At 52.1% G+C, this 16,783-nt stretch overlaps 4 protein-coding genes across 4 annotated transcripts; 2 read left to right on the plus strand and 2 right to left on the minus strand.

Annotated features, from left to right (window-relative positions):
- On the plus strand, positions 1 to 1,389 carry NCU10621 (hypothetical protein; the record flags this gene model as incomplete). Its single annotated transcript, XM_001728326.1, has 4 exons — positions 1 to 73; positions 267 to 358; positions 805 to 939; positions 1,030 to 1,389. 4 exons carry the CDS (start codon positions 1 to 3, stop codon positions 1,387 to 1,389), a joined length of 660 nt encoding a protein of 219 aa, XP_001728378.1.
- Positions 1,390 to 7,386: 5,997 nt separating this feature from the next.
- Positions 7,387 to 10,130, minus strand: NCU03186 (ankyrin repeat and BTB/POZ domain-containing protein). Its single transcript, XM_960193.2, has 3 exons — positions 9,683 to 10,130; positions 9,567 to 9,615; positions 7,387 to 9,507 (listed from the first exon to the last, which is right to left on the minus strand). The coding sequence occupies exons 1-3, from the start codon at positions 9,902 to 9,904 to the stop codon at positions 7,730 to 7,732; spliced, it is 2,049 nt and encodes a 682-aa protein (XP_965286.1). The 5' UTR covers positions 9,905 to 10,130; the 3' UTR covers positions 7,387 to 7,729.
- Positions 10,131 to 10,348: 218 nt separating this feature from the next.
- Positions 10,349 to 14,137, plus strand: nim-1 (never in mitosis-1). The gene is made up of 3 exons (XM_960194.3): positions 10,349 to 10,756; positions 10,864 to 11,322; positions 11,375 to 14,137. The coding sequence occupies exons 1-3, from the start codon at positions 10,717 to 10,719 to the stop codon at positions 13,450 to 13,452; spliced, it is 2,577 nt and encodes an 858-aa protein (XP_965287.2). The 5' UTR covers positions 10,349 to 10,716; the 3' UTR covers positions 13,453 to 14,137.
- Positions 14,082 to 16,582, minus strand: NCU03188 (sugar 1,4-lactone oxidase). The gene has a single exon (XM_960195.2). The coding sequence runs from the start codon at positions 16,183 to 16,185 to the stop codon at positions 14,515 to 14,517; it is 1,671 nt and encodes a 556-aa protein (XP_965288.1). The 5' UTR covers positions 16,186 to 16,582; the 3' UTR covers positions 14,082 to 14,514.
- Positions 16,583 to 16,783: the final 201 nt, after the last annotated feature.

The following is a 16,783-nucleotide window of genomic DNA, read 5'->3' on the forward strand; positions in this document are numbered from 1 at the left end:
ATGACAGCTCAAGCACGAGCATCAGCAAGCAACCCGCCAGCCCGTCAGAAGGAAGCGAAGATCGGTAATCTAGGTACGCAGTAACGAACGGTAGGTGTGTACGGCAATAGCGTGGGACACTATCAGCCCAGTAGTTTTCACATTTTCGGTCATTAGTGGCAGTGGTGCCAGTAGACTCGTAGTTGGCCGATATTTCGGGCACTGGAGTATTTACCCCCGGACGGCCCCCGTATCTAATGACGCTACTGATTATACTATTGCGCTAGCCGGTCGAGGATTTGCGCATCATGCAATTCATGGATTACGCGAACCCCGTGACGGGACGGTAATTGTGGTTGTGGTTGTGGACGACAGAATGGTAAGTTTGACGAAGGCGGTGAGGAATGTGGGAGAAAGATGAACCGGTGCATCGATCTCACTGAGGGGGATGGAGCATCTGAGCAGGCACCTGAGCACTTTCTTGGCCTTAGCACCGCTGCACCGACCACCGCCTTACAGTGAAAAGTGTGGACAGCAAGCAACGAGGGGGAAAATGAAATGTCAAGAAGCGAGTGGGAGAAGAGAAACAGAAACATCATCCACCTTGGGTGAGTTAAGTTACCCATCACATCTTCCATTCCCCCCCTCTCCCCTTCAAATTATTCATCCGCGTCAGCGTCATGCCCAACCCCTGCGGAAGATCCTAGGTTCGAACGGGGAGGAGGGGCCGCAGGGGCACTCTGTCAAGGTAAAATACACCCGCACTGCAGGTACCTGCCCCATTCATTTCAGAGATGGTACCTGTGTTATAATTTCAAGTTGCAGTTCCTTTCATGGAACGCTGCAGCTGGTCGAAAAGAGCCTCACCATCTTCCGCAGTACATTCACGAGGATCCCTTGGCGGTGATGTGCAAGATGAATTACGGGATATGTGCATTACCGGAGATTTCGCCGTTCTGGGTAAGGTTCGTCAGCAGCCATAATGGTATCGCTAGCTTGGGATGATGTTGTCTTACCTAGGGACATATGTAGGTACACTATTCTCGGCAGGCAATTCCTACAATGATGATGAAGAGTGGTGGTGGTGTCTTTCGACGACGGACGGCAAGGCAAGCAAAAGCGGCCTTCTCTTGGAAGGAGTCTGCACCTCTTTTGTCGATTTGCTTTTTCTGGGCCACGGGCGCCAATCACGTCCTGCCGTGGCTCGGTGCAAAGCTGCCGTGGGATGTGGCGGGGTGGGGAATAGAAGGCATGGAAAGACCGTTAGGACGAGCGAAGGCAACTTCGAGTCCGACGTCGTTTTCCACCAATGGGGCTCCCTGGCCCGTTGCAGCTCCTGCTTTCTTGTGTACCCACTGTCGCTGGCTGGAGGGGAGGGGAGAAGAGAAGGGGGGGTCATCGTCGTCGTAGACTCGTCAACTTGTTGGTCGTCCTTCCCCGTCATGCCTCCATTTCACGACCCTTGTCTCATTTTTATTTCTAGCGCTCTTCTCTATCATCCGTACAATTTCAGCCCGTGATCGGTTTGCGTACCATTCGAGGTTAGCGCCCAGAGGGCATACCAACCCATTTCACCAGTTTTCATGCTGATGGTGCTCCCTCCATTTCCTACTATCAACCCACATTGCAGTCTTCTTTTCCTCGCCCCTCCCATCCCTCGTCTACCTGCGACCCCCCCCCCCCCCCCCCCCCCCCCCCCCTCGACAACCAGACCACACTTCCGACCCCTCCTCTCGTGCATGGGCCAGCATGGGCCAACTGAGCAATGAGATTCCGCCCCCTTGTCGCATTTCGGTTGATCACCGTCGATCAGCCTGTTCGCCAAGCGAGACCGGGGTCCCATATCCTTGTCTGTTCTCAAAAATGTTCCCCAATCCATGTGGATGGGATCAACATTTGCTTCTCTGCCTGCCTGCCCGCCCGCTGCCGAGATGGCGGTTGCTGCTACGGAGGGGCTGTCAAGAAAGCTGCCAGGTGCTGATGTCATGGGCGTACGACACAGTACGTTACTCTCGTGTTTTGTATCGCAACTTTGCCGTTACCAAGGCGGGTGACCTGAGCGCTCAGCAGTCAGCGCTAGTGTATAGCTAAGAAACTCCTCATCTAGCTCCCTGTTGGGGGGCTTCTGTGGCTTCTCATGGCGAAGCATCATTGGCATCGATTTGCATTGGCAACATGAGATTATGCCAATGTTCTTGTCCATGATTATTCCTGCTATCGATCCTGCTAATATTGCATGATCAAGGAATAGTCTTCGACAGCAATACGCATGGCTTCGTTGGTTGCGCCTCAGCCTGGAAGATGCCTGCGGGTGGTCCCGGGACGGAAGCGGCGGAATTTGTGTGGTTTTGACATTTCCGGTGGTGAGTCGAGCACTTTCACTTGCCTGTCTGCCAAATCGCGATATCAGGGTTAACCTTATCACCTCATTAGCCTTATTGCATCACGGCATGTTTCCTTTCAAACAGGCAGCGCCGGTCAACTGGCAAATACGAATGAGGCTCGTCTCGCCCTGCCTTCTGTGGCTGTGAAGCGTACTCGGGTTTCTATCACCTCACCTCGTCCAGCAATGATTTTCGTTCACACCCTGTATCACGCAGTTGGCTTTGAGATTGAGAAAGCCACCCACAGCCTGACTTGAGACATTGACAGCGGAATAGCAGTTCAACAGTTATTTCTCTCCAGGCCTCTCAGCCCCCGCCTAAATAATGTATCACTGAGAAACGGCGGTAAAGTCACGCGAGGCTCACGACGCCTCTTCATTAGTCTCGACGCCTACTGTTCATGCTGAGTAACAACCCTCCCGCCATGCCTGTGCAACGGAAGCCATGAGACGAGGTCTCCAAGATATGAAATCAGGTTCCTCCCAGAGCTCAAACATTCTGCGGTGACTCGATGCCTGTTGTTTCACCTGGTGGCCACTGACACGACCAACAAAACCGCAACCATCAATCATGCTTTGGGATCCCTTGTTACCTCCCAATCAGAAAGACAATCAAGTAAATGAATCAAAATTATCATGAAAAAGAAGTTTACAAAAATTGCCGTCGCAGTATTCCATCTGTCCAGGTTCGACAAGATAAAAACGAACATGAACCCTGCGTATGCTGGACAAGGTTATCGATACGAAGACGCCTCCAGTTATCCCTCAACAACTCCAGCAACTCGTTCCAAGATGGACAAAAGTCGAGATGAACCCAAAACCCCACACGATCTGTCTGATCCATGCAGATTATCGAGCCATTGTGCCATCATCGGCCGCGCAACACATACCGCTTTCCGCTTGCAAGTTCCAGGGATCTATAGCTTCCCAGCATATACTTTCCACTCCGTGCGCCGTGCGGATCCAGAACTCCCCGTCGCAAGCGGGTGCTCCAGCTTCCATCAAGCCGAAAGACCGAGAGCAGCAACAATACGGCCGAGCCAAGGCTCCATATTGTGTCATGACCGGCAACCCCTGAATCGCGACTTTGTTATTGTGTTGAGGTACACATATGCGACGGGAAATCGTGTTCACTTCTCGCTGCGTAGTCATCGAAGCCGACAATGGAAATTTTCGAGGTGTTTTCGATGCCGCGAAAACCCCGCGCTGATTCGGGTTCACGGAGATTTCCGCTCAATAAGCTTTAAACTTACTAGTGTACGTGATGAGAGCCCGGGTTTCCCCTAGTAGCGTTGCAAACGTGTCGTGTTGAGGGCTTGAGGCAAGTCTCTCTCCCCCTGTGCCTCGATGGATGATATTCGATAAATTGCCCAGTCAGATACATCCGCAGCGCGCATTAAAGGGAATACTGTTAACCCTGTGAATGATGATCGAGTCCGTTACCGGGGTTCTTGATCGTAATTTTCAGGTATTCGTTACTCTATGCTAGGCCAATACGGGGTCTTGTGCCAATCAGGAGGCCGCCGACAACGTTACGAGCTTGATTATTTCTGTCACAGTTTCATTTTTTCCATTGCGCAGAGAATTCTAGCATGAACTGACGGTGTCAAAGACTCATGTGCTTGATAGAGATCGATCATGTAGCATTGAAACGATCTCTGAGTTATATTTGAGTCGGATGAGAGGTGAGCATCCCAACTATCTCCATGCCACTTGCAAACCACCGCGCTAACATGCTACGCAGTGCACTATGTATATGCCGCCGGCATAGGTAATGTCTCCAGTCCATCCTCGCATCCAGCTGTCAGCTTCCGCCTTTTGAATTCAACCTAGATTTCTGAACACGGGAACTAGGCTCAACATAGTTTAGTACATCAGCTGTCGCTCGATCGGCTGCGTGTCACTTGCGTGACAGACTTGGGGCCAGACTTGCCAGTCACTCTGAGTGGTATGCTCAGCTTACCGGCCCCGCTGGCCGCCTTGCATACACAGAGGTTCTTCATAGATTTACTAGACCGTAAAGGGGATAAGACAAATCCGGTTTAATTGAGAATATGCGGCATTTTGCTCTTTTCAGTCGGCTGAAACGATGGCTTTCTGCATGGCGTTGGCGATCATCAACGTCAAGTTCCGCCTTGGATCAGCAGCCAACTTTCTTCATTGTTATGGCACATCACAGATAGGCTGATGGGGTTCTCCAGTTAACACGACCCTATCTCGTTCTTTGCTTTTCTTCCATGCCCTTACTTACTTGCCCGTCATTGAGAGGTAGGCAATTATGGTAGCATTTGTATGTTGTTGTTCCCTTTCTAGGTGCTATCCTTTCATGAGCTCAAGGAGACGGTTATCAAAAACGACGGCAACGACGACGACGACGACAACAGTAAAGATACCTGCTGACGGACAAAGAAGTGAGACATTATGCGACTCGGCTATACAGAGTAAGTCGACAGAGTGAGACATATTTCTAGAAGCTAAGTCCAGAAGCGGACGATAGCTTCTTCCCAGCCATCGCTTCGCTTCCCATGGCATTTCGGGACTTCGCGAGTCAGGGGCTAGCATACATATAGTGGGACCATCGTGAAATGGACAGGCAACCAGGGGCCCAGGCACAGGGTACTGCTACCCGTTTAGCCTTGTTTCCAACATTTGGTAGTTTGTCACCATTGTTTCCCGTCCCTTTTTCCTCTTCTCCCTTCCACCGTTCGCAACCTTGAATGGTAGTTTCTGCTACTCTGTGTGTATTGTACTGCGCAGTAAGTGCTACAGGACAGTACTGTATCGTATTGTACTGTACTGTACGAAAAGCTTCTTTGCGGGGCCTTAAATGCTTCATATCCCTGCACCTGCCCACAGCGGGGCCATGGTATCTTACTGTGTAAAATATATGTACCGCAGTACATACGCACCGGCAGGCACGAGGAGAAGCACAATCAAATGATGTTCCGGGAGTCGTTCCCGAGAAGCCTCCTTGTTTCACCACCTTGTTAGGTAACAACTTGGGGGGAACCTGGGAAGATGCTAGGCATCAGCTTTTTGTCAACCACAACACAGCCACCGTGATCTCCTTCAACCTTCGACGAAAAGGAAACCGTGCGACTCTCCACGCAGGTTCAGCCTCCCGATCAAATGTAGTTCATCATCTCGTCTAAACCCACTAGGCAACATAAAAGCAAAGAACTACACTACACAATGACCACCAACAAATCCGCCATCATCAACTCAGCCACCTGAGTCCATTCTCTCCCGCAGGCCCACCCCCGCCGCGGGCGTGAAGTGAAGATCTCTTTCCGCTCATCGTAAGGTACCATTCCGGCCTATCTACACTACAGAACAAAGGCGTGGAAACCATGATACTGGGTCCACGGGGGAAGCGAAGAAGGAAGTCGCAACCGAGACTAGACGTCCCGAAGGGTGTTTTGGGCGTGCCCGACGTGGAGGGCTTCATTTCGACCCGAGACATTGATCACATCACATCGCGATTTCAAACATTCCCCTGCCGCCGTCGTCGTTGTCGCTACGTATTTAGTAAGCAAGTACTGTAGTGTAGTGTGATGTGCCATGCCATGTGCGTACGCACGCGTGAGCAGGTGTAAGTGTGAAAGTGAATGCGAGTGTGATAAGTGAGTGGTGGGTTGTACTCTGTGTATAGGGAGAAGAAAGACTTTAGTGGATGAGGCGCGCGTGTGCGCGCTCGGTGTTTCTGGATACCACGATTGCTTACATTTCTTTACGTACCTCTGTATGTATGTATGTACGCCAGCAACATCATACTTGCGCGTCTACGGCTCACGTAAACCAGGCACATCAGGTCCCCTACCTAGTCTACACATAACTACTAAAGAACGATGAACGAACGAACGAACGAACGAACGAACGAACGAACGAACGGCTGATAAGCCACACAAGGTCCTGTCAGAGCTGTCCTTCATTACGTTCAGAGGCTATTCACAAGGTTAAGATTAGAGATGAGAGATCAGAGATCAAAAAGCAGAGGACTACACACAAGAGATCCCCCCTTTGCTGGCTGTACTGCGTAAATGAATCAAAAATGCAGATGTGCCAGTTGCCAATGTACATCAAGCATCACAGCCGGATGCGAGCGCGGGAGATCGTCCCCCGCCGTCCCGTGTTTCAAAGCTTCAACCTACGACTATCCAATCGCATCTTCAGATATCCAATGTATAGTACACACGCTACACAGCTTCTACTATGGATGCAAAAAAGGCAGCATGTTCCAGTGCGCGGGCTAATTACCTTGGTAATCATCACCACCAGAAGAGGCTTGAAATCGATCCTCCCCTGCTTTCTCTCCTTTCTCACTAGCATCCACAGCTTCGAGACAACAAGGACCCCGGCTTAGAGAACTGCCGAAGAGCATGGGGTCGTGGAGAAGACTTGAGGGAAGGGGGGGGGGGATATCATTCAGGGGCTAGCCGTGGTCGTGGCCAGGAGGGATCCGTGCCATGCTTGGTATACATGGTACATAACTACGGGTATGAAGTTCGGCAAGTCTATGATGAGGGTTGGTCGGTGATCCATGTACTTTCGAATAATTTGTTAGTGGTTGTGATATCGGTTGATGAACTCGCTGCTGAAACGTTCAACGGCACCGGAAATCATGGGTCACTCCTGCCTACTGCAACCTTACCTGGGCCCCGTCTTTTTTAAATTGTTTTTGGTGGTGTTACATGCCGGTCCCCGAGGGCGGCTGATTGTTGGAAGAGGCAATGATTGGGTAGGTAACTCAATATAATCCAGCTCAGGGTCGTTTGTGATGGATGGCCATGGGACTTTAAGATATTGAGTTTGATAGATAGTCGTAGTTTTTTTCACTTCGTAGTATGTAGGGGATAATATAATTTCTTCGCGACCGCTTGCCAAAAGAAAGAAGCATGACCGATGAAAAGCAAAGAATATTGCTTAATCGATATCGGGATATAAGCAAGGGGTAGAGCAATTGGAGACAACGTTCGTCGTTGGGGCGGAAGCCCGTATCAAGTATTGAGAGTATGGCGTAAAGGAAGGAAGGCAATATTTGCGATACTGGTGCCACAGATATCTCAACACTGTCAACACATTTTGTGGGATCCTTCCCTCTTTCTCTGACCAAAGACACGTGGCTGCGCTTACAATGCAAGACGATGATGTCGCTGGCCTACCGATTTTTGCTCTGGAAGGAGAAAGCGTTGCGAGAAAAACCGAGTTCAGTTTTTGGCGCTGTGACGGGGGAGAGAGACACCTGAAACAAACGACCAACTTCTATGCGAACCGTATTCATACAAAACCACCAGTGTAGCCAGTCGTGACATATGTAACATCTAATGCCTTGATGCAATATCTTTTCCTGTAAACGCTCGTAGCCCTTCAAGCACCCAGTTTCAGACGGTCAAGCATCTTATCGATCTTTTCCAGCAAGATCTGGTAGTTGACCGCATCCGACACAAACTCATCCTCAACCAACTTCCCGTCTAATGTTCGTAGACCACCACCTCCCTCTTCCTCACCATCGCGTTCAGTGCATTTCCCCACTTCCTCTCCTCCCACTTCCCTCTGACCGTCAGAAGGCTGTTCGAGACGGATTTCCCCAGCCTCAGCCTCTAATGCCAGGTCTTCTACCTGAGCAGCATCAATCTCGCCCTCCTCATTCAACATCTCTTCAATGCCATCACCCTCGAACCGGAACCGGAATCGCTCGCCCAGGTAATACCGAATATCGTCCAGCAACTCAATAGTGTCCGTCTCCTCACGCCTCTTGAGCCGGGACGCACTTTCCTGAATCAACTCGGCGAACTCCTCTTCGTCGATGTAGTCCTCCAATCGACTGGCCAGGTACCGGGCGGCGAAATCTTCCAGACGCTGGACTTTAAGATCCCAGGCGGCGTGAATGACATCGTAGACGTTAATGGGTTCCACTTCAACTGACTGTCCATCCGCTTCCGGCGATGATCCAGTTGGTGTTTGTTGCTGCCCGCTCGAAGGTGTCGAAGTCGACGTTGCGAGTGGTGACGATTGTAGCTCTTCCGCGGCCCCACCATGGGTGCGGTCTACCAGCGCGTTGCTGGTACCGCTGCCTAGAGTGCTAATTGCTACCGCGGCTTTGGTCTTGAGCTTATCCAACAGTAACATGTCCGCCGCGTAGAGAAGATCTAGAGCCAGCTCGAGCGGGCAGTCAGACCTCTCGGTGTAGAGGAATGTTAGGATGATCTCCAGAACTTCGGGAAGACAGTCGACCTTGATGACGTGGAGATGCTCGGTTTCCTTGGCTTCCATGAACTCGGAGGAGAACATGGTTTCAAAATAGGGACTGCGGATGAGAAAGGCTTTGTGCACCGGGAAGAGGACTGAGCGTTTGGGCTTTTTCGCACCATTCGAAGCCCCGTTTGTTGAGTTCAACGCCGCTGTCGGGCCAATGGGAATACCATTACGAGATATGAGCGCCTCTTCCGCGGGCTCAGCGATATCTTCTCCTTCACCCTCGTCGAACTCGTCCGCACGCAACAAACAGTTTGCGGAAATAGCGTTGTCTCGGGGCCATTTCACGTCCCCCACCCGACAAGTGTCAACTGTGAACTTGTGCTTCAGGACCGTGTCTCGGAAGTAAGCAGTTACTTGAGCCTGAGCACGCTGGACCTCATCTTGATGCCTCTGGCGCGCCAAGCGTCGGTCGGTCGTTGAAAGAACAGCTTCCCACAGGTGGGCAATTTCGAGCTGCTTGCAGAGCTTGTCGATCCCCTTGAAAACCTCTTCCTCAGTGGCTGTACTCCGAGGTCCAACAAGGTCGCGTGGAAGTTCGCCAAGATAGAGATATCTTATGACGACCCGAAAAGCCTCGACAGGAATGGAGTGGGATAGTTTCCAAGTGCTAGTTTCAGGAGCGTCGGCGAATTTTCTTCGGAAATAGGGCGACCTGGAAGAGAGGATGAATTTATGTAGATGGAACGATTCAGAAGCTGTGAGGAGACTGATGTCTGTCGTCTTCGGAATCTCGCGGACAAGCAACGAGGTGATATGGGATGACCAAGCCTGTAAAGGATCCGCAGTCTTGGTGTAATCATAGGAGAGTAGCAAATTCCGAATCTTGTTATTCAGAGCGTTGTAGACCGCGCGCTCTCGCTCGAATGAATCGGGGTCGGCCAGAGCACCTGGGTTTGCGTGTAAGTGACTGGATGGTGGAGAGTTGGCGCTTGGCGATAGGACATACCGGATTCTAACAGGAGTTGCACCAGTTCATAATGCCCGCACAGACTTGCCTTTTGAAATATCAGTGCTACTGCAAAATTCAAGAGGCATGAGGTGGCTTTCGAGAACGTCACATACGATAATGAGTGGAGTATAGTCATACTTGTCTTTGCCATTGATGTTGACGCCACCTGATATCAACTCCTGACAGTGCTTCAGATCGCCTCGACGGCACGCGTGTATGAATTCGTGAAACTCTGGGGAATCATCAAACGGATGCTCATTGCGGAGGACGCCTTGGCGAATCAATTGTTCATCGTCCTTGAGCTTGAGCTCGAGCTGGTCTTTGCGAAGTACCATCTTTTCTGTGCGTATATTTTCTTTGGTTTTGCCAAGTTTTGAATGCTACAAGGAAGGGGTATCGTTATCAAGGAACTAGGAACAGACCGAGAAGTTTATATTCAGAGGAGAATGCACTGAAGGAGGGTGGCGGCACCGCAAATGGGTATCTCGGGTGCCGGAGATATGTAAGCAGACGGACGACCAACGCAATCGGGTCGGCTACGGGGCGCTAGCACGGACCAAGGAGAGAGCCGATGCGGGAAGTCGTGACGGATCGCCACCGGATGGTCGACGGGACAGCCGATGATTTGCGGCAACGGTACACATCTTATCTTATCGTAGATTATCAGTGTTATCGATACGGCTTGCTGGCAGTGGGGCTGGCGGCTTACAGGTATTAATGTTTAGAGTGATACGCTTGCCTCACCGCCCCGCGCCAGTTGCTGGGCAACGCGATGTTGACTGGTAGTACTGCGTAGGTCTCCCTTTGACAGGTTCGCAGGCGTCCTCAATCGGGCTGCCCATCCGAAGCGTCCACGACCAGCCGGGCCGCCCAACAAGACCCGGAACCTAACTTCGATTGGTTACAGGCAATCGTGCGCATCCTTTCCCGGCACTAGGATACACCCATCGCAATCACCATAACCATCGCATTCATCACATCCATCGCATACAACGCTGCTATTGCATTACCGGCAGCTCTTAGACGACAGGGCCTATCCTTCAACACGGTACACTTCCCGAAACGATTGTCTTATGGATCAGGCAGCATACTCTTCCCAATTCATGATAGCCTGTCAGAGGTCCCGTTGATCTAGTCAACCGCCAACATGTCGGAGAGCGACAAGTACGAGCTTCTAGAAAAGATCGGTATGCGAAAACACCCTCCCCCAACCATCGAACGGCGCTCCACATGCACATGCACAAAGGGTAGCAGTGACATTGATGGCTGACAACGACTTGCTTGACAACCACAGGCCATGGCTCGTTTGGCATCATCCGAAAGGTGCGGCGCAAAGCCGACGGCATGATCCTCTGCCGCAAGGAGATCAGTTACCTCAAGATGTCGCAAAAAGAGCGTGAACAGTTGCACGCCGAGTTCTCGATCCTCTCGACCCTACGTCACCCCAATATCGTCGGATACTACCACCGCGAACATCTCAAAGCTACCCAAGACCTACATCTCTACATGGAATACTGTGGCAATGGCGACCTGGGCCGTGTTATCCGCAACCTTATTAAGAATAACCAGTACGCGGAGGAATCGTTCGTCTGGAGCATCTTTTCCCAGCTTGTCACCGCTTTGTACCGCTGCCACTACGGCGTCGACCCTCCAGAAGTCGGCAAGACTGTCCTTGGTTTGGGCTCAACAGCAAGGCCAAAACCTCCTTCGGGTGGCATGACTATTCTGCACCGCGATCTCAAGCCAGAGAACGGTAGGTGACCCTGTGATACGTATGTGGACTGGTCTAACGTGCTGCCTCGTAGTGTTCCTGGGCGAAGACAACTCGGTAAAGCTTGGTGACTTTGGACTCTCCAAGGTCATGCAGTCGCACGACTTTGCCTCGACCTACGTTGGCACCCCCTTCTATATGTCGCCGGAAATCTGCGCGGCAGAGAAATACACGTTAAAGTCGGATATTTGGTCATTAGGATGCATCATATACGAGCTTTGCGCCCGAGAGCCCCCATTCAACGCCAAGACGCATTACCAGCTGGTTCAGAAAATCAAGGAGGGTAAGATTGCGCCGTTACCTTCCGTTTACTCGGGAGAACTCTTTGCAACAATCAAGGATTGCCTGCGCGTGAACCCCGATCGAAGGCCAGATACAGCCACACTTTTGAACCTGCCGATTGTACGTTTGATGAGGAAGGAAAAGGAAGTTGTGGAATTCAGCAGGACTCTCAGAACGAAAGAGGAGACCCTTAACAAGCGTATCCGCGAGCTTGACAGCAAGTTGTCCGCACTCGAAACCGAAAAATCGTCCATTCGCGCCGAGATCGATGCCTCACTGAGGAGGGAATGGGAAGTCAAGGCGCGGCTGGAGATTGACCGTTTGGTGGCCCAGGAAATCGAATCTCTACAACAAAAGTTCGAGCAGGAGGTTCAGGCGCGGGTAGAAGCAGAGCTACAACGGCACGGGAGAGGACCCATGTTCAACAGTCATGGCCAGCAGGGCTCGTTTTCTTCGACTGCTGCTACATTAGTGTCTGACTACAACCTGTCCTCAGTCGGTAGCGGTGACGGCGACTTCCCTTCTACTACGGACATCACCGATATCTCGATTGCCGAGTCGACTGATGGCTCTGACATCACAAAGAAAATCCCGCGAACACCCTTCCACAGAGCGCAGACATATTCTTCCGCACCCGCTGAATCTGTACTTGGCACGCCAATGGACATTGAAATGGCCTCACCCTCACCTATCACGATCGCTTCCCTCTCCCTTTCGCCCCGTCGGATGGCTTTGACAAAAGCGCCGACCACAAACCCACGGATGATCTTTGGCGAGGAGCCAACTTCTACAGACAAGAGCAACTGGGAGGTTCCAAGAGAAACAGAGATGATAGACTCTGGCGACGAGTCCGAAGCGGAGGCTCTGGTTCCTTCACCGAAACGTATCACTAAATCCAGCAAGAACCCTTTCAGTACTGTCACAACCAGGTCGAGGCCGTCGCTCAACTCGCAACAAAACTCCAATGTTCTCCCAATCCATGGCTTACGCTCCAAACAGACATTAGCCACCCGCTCTAAGACAGTTAGTGGAGTTTCGTCGATAGGACAACATCCCCTTCGTTCCGCACCCAGCGCCCCCTCCCTGCGAGACCGCAAACCCAGCCCAACCCGACGACTCAGTAGGATACCATCGGTAACGGGCGTGGGCAGAAGACTCAGCGCGAACAACATCAACAACAGCAGCAACGGCGGTAGTGACGCGCCATCCTCGACCGTCACGTCCAACATAACCGTCAGAACACGAGGTCTCAAGCGGATGTCGTCCACATGCGATGAATCGTCGTTCAGCCAGCAACAAAACAACCAACCACAACAGTCACTGCCACAAGCTCCGCCTCTTAAGAAGATCGGACTTATGGCCGCCAAGAACATTCGCGGAAGCTCGCTCGTCGAGCTGCACCAGGCTCGCGCCGGTGGTAGGCCCATCAGCGCGATCATTTCCAACGAAGCCAAACTACGCGCCTTTAAGGAACACGCGACAATCGCGGCATCAGCAGTGGACAGCAGCAGTAGCAGTAGCAGCAGTAGCGGACAGTCGCAATTACCGACCCGACCACGATCACAACCCCAACCGATAACCGCAAACTTTGAGCAGCAGCAGCAGCAGCAGCAGAGTAATACCAACAGCATCTCCTCTTCCAACAGCGCAGGCAGCGGCAGCGCCACTGGAACGGGCACTGGGGCTGGGACAAAGTCAATGCCATGGCCGGTAGCTCCCGTATGGAATCGGGAGGTGGAGACGGAGGAAATGCCCAGTCCGTTTATTGTGAAGACCTCGAAAAGGCCGGCGAGCTTTGTTAGGCCGGCATCGAATTTGAGTCAGAGCTAGACCGACTGATTGAATGGACAGCTTCGCCCGCCCGCCCGCCCGCTTCCTTCATCTTCATCATCGTCATCATCATCGACACCCATCATTGGCTACTTCTGTCTCCTTGCCGATTTTTCATTCGGGGTTCATCAAAGCATTTTCTGGTTCGGCTTCTAGTTCTGGCATAGATTCAAGTTGGATCAGCAAATGCATAGGCATCGCATCAATCATCGCATGGCGTTAGGGCTAAGGGGGGAGCAGACGAGCGGAAAAGTAACAGAGGTGAAAGAGTGAATTAAGAGAGAGAAGGATTGAAAAGCGAACAGAGGACCACATTCTGCTCGGGCTTGGGTGTGGGCATGTACACGTATACATGCACGTAACGGAATGGCATCGGTTTGCCCTCCCTCTCGCGAGCTTGTTATTTCACCTGATGATTACTGTAAAGTCATCTTTTGGCTACGGCGTTGGCTAATGGTTCTAGAGAGATCAAGTGGCAACGTAATCGAAGCAGACTATGGTTCCTGAGCATTCAGATTCTTCTTGGGAGTTTCTGTGGCGTTGGCGGTATTAAGGAATAGCCTGGGGATATGATGAATGACATGACACGACATGAATTACGCATTCTGTGTGTGAGTTACTACTGGAGGCGTGGACAGCTACTAGTGTTCAAATTACTTCCACTGCAGCATGGAAGAACCCACAATCGTTCGTTCAAGATCGCAATCTTAGTACTTTTCTGTGGTATCTGTAGAGTACAACGTATTCGCCTCGATAATCAAAACCTTCTTGCCATCCCTTCCTTTCGAACCAGCCTGGTATCCCAAAATGATCATGACAAGTTAGGGTACATATCCCAAGACTCCATGAAACGCTCTTTCTCACTCTTTGGCCATAATTCCCAATGCCTATCTGAAGTCTTCATCAAGTGGTTTGTTCAAAAACTCCACCTAACCTATTTTCTCTCCGAATCCCCTTAGGTCTTTCAGCAGTCTGCAGCGTCCGGCCACCTAGTTTGGTCACCTCCTTCTCGGCCTCCTTCTTCATCCTGTTGAGCGGCGAACCCAGAATTCTCCCGATCACCTAGTTCGGCGCGACGAGGTTCTGGATGCCAATCACTTCGATACCACCACCCTGCCTCGCGGGGACCTTCTTAGTCGTCTGCTGAATCTCCTCCAGCGGGAGGAGCCTGTCCCTTTGGAGGGGCTCCAACAGGTAGCGTCTGTGCCAGGGCCCAACAAACATGCCCTCGGGGTCGACGCTCTCGCGGACGGCGCCCCACCGCTGGAAGTCATCGCCGTACCACCTTGCCAGGTCGGCCTGGGTCGCGGTGAAGGTCTTGGCCCAGTGCGGCTTGCCGCCGAGCTCGCGCATGAGCCACTCAAAACCGAGATAGTAGCGCTCTGTGGCGTTGTAGGTCGGCTCACGGTGGTAGGGGCGATACATGATGGCGTTGAGATAGAGCGTGGGGCCGTCAGACTGCGTGGGGTCAAGGAAGGGGCGCGTGTTGGCCTCCCGCGAGGTGTAGACGGTCGAGTCGCTCGCACGCACTTCGACGGGGCTGTGAACCCAGAGACCCTCGGCGCTGTAGGGGATGCCGTGCTCAACATAGCCGGGGTCACCAGGCTTCAGGTTCTGAAGCCAGGCACCAAGACGCTGTAGAGCCTCGGGTCCCTTGTGGAGGGGGATGGCCCACTCGTTGACGGATTGGCTGTATAAGCAGTTCAGCAGGAAGGCCTTCTGGCTGGGCTGAACGGCGCCAATCCTCGTGACCTCGCCGTTCTTGAAACCATACTGCATGCCGAAAACGAACCACTCAATCCAAGGCGTGATGCGCGGGATCCATCTGGAGAGAGCAAGGAGGTTGTGATAGACATAGTAGCCTAGCCAGCTATCGTAGTAGCTTGTTGGCGGCTCACGGTGCTTGACGGCGCCGGTCTTCAAGTCGACCGGATCGACAACGTTGGCAGTCCAAACAGCGGCGCGGCGCATGTAAGGAAACCACCAAATACGCACAAACTCGGCCTGGCTCCAGAGATCCTTTTCCCATTTCTCAAAGATGCGCTTATCCGAGTCGATTGCCTGGCTCCAGGCAAGTGAGAAAGCTGGAACAGCCTTGAAAGTGACCTCAGTGATGATACCCAAGGCACCGAGGGAGATCAAGGCGGCCCGGAACAGATCAGGCTTGTCCTCTGGGGAGCACGACAATGTCTCGCCATTGGCAAGCGTAATCTTGAGCTCAGTAATGCTTTCACCGACAAGACCATGCTTGATGCCGCTGCCATGCGTGCCCGTGCTGATGGCGCCGGCAATGCTCTGCTCATTGATGCTGCCGAGACTAGGCAAAGCAAGCCCGCGGCGGTCCAGCTCGTCACTGAGCTGGTAAAGACGGATACCTGCCTGCACAACAACAAGACCAGTTAAATGGTCAACGGAAATAACCTTGTTGAAGTTGTCCAGGTTGACGAGCCAGGACGAGGTACAAGTAATGTCTGAAGGAGAGTGACCGCAGCCGGTGGTAGTGACACGGCGCCGGGCGTGACGGGCCAAGCGGACAACCTTTTGAATTTCTGAGACAGATTCGGGTTGAATATAAAGCTCGGGCAAGCTCGTGAAAGTGCCAGCCCAGGTTCTGTGGACATGAGCGGTCTTTGCCCGGAATGGAATGCCGCCATCGCGCTGGCTGGCGAGCTCAATGATCTCGCGCACGTTGGACGGGAGGGAGGCGAGCGCCGGGTTGCTCTCGGTCGCCATGTTAAGCGGTGGGGTTTCCCCAGATGATGTTATATGAAAAGTTTGGCCCAATCTATGCAAATGAGAATGAGGAGAGAAAAATTGGTCTTTATGAAGTTACAAGGACAGGGACAGCGATAAAGTTGCAATGACTTCGGTTTGTCGTGCGATCGATGGCGAAAGCGGCCGGAGTGGAGATCCGGATATTTTCAACGAGCACTGCGTATAACCAGAACGAGCTACTACCACTGCGTGCCGAGGGCGGGGAAGTCGCAAGAGGAAATCACGGCAGCAGCGCCAACAGGTGTGAACCTCACGATGGTAGGCAGAGAGTGCAAACCTTTGATTGGGTTGAGGATCGATGAATGCGCCAGCCATAGATAAACTGTGCGAGGTGAAACTGAGAAAAGCAAATCATAAAATGATCAACGCGTTGCATCAGACAAGGGATTTTGGAGCGGAGGAGGGGCTCACGATACTTTTGACCAACCCATCGCCTCTTCTGATTGGTCAGACTTGGTTTAAGTCGTTTTCTAGACTTCTTGGCTTTGTAACCCTTGGTGATGTTTTGCAGCATTAGCACTGACGACAATTGTTTACTTTTTCGAATGAAATGAGG

The sequence above is a fragment of the Neurospora crassa genome, linkage group I, assembly GCF_000182925.2.
Source record: "Neurospora crassa OR74A linkage group I, whole genome shotgun sequence".
Lineage (NCBI taxonomy): Eukaryota > Fungi > Ascomycota > Sordariomycetes > Sordariales > Sordariaceae > Neurospora > Neurospora crassa.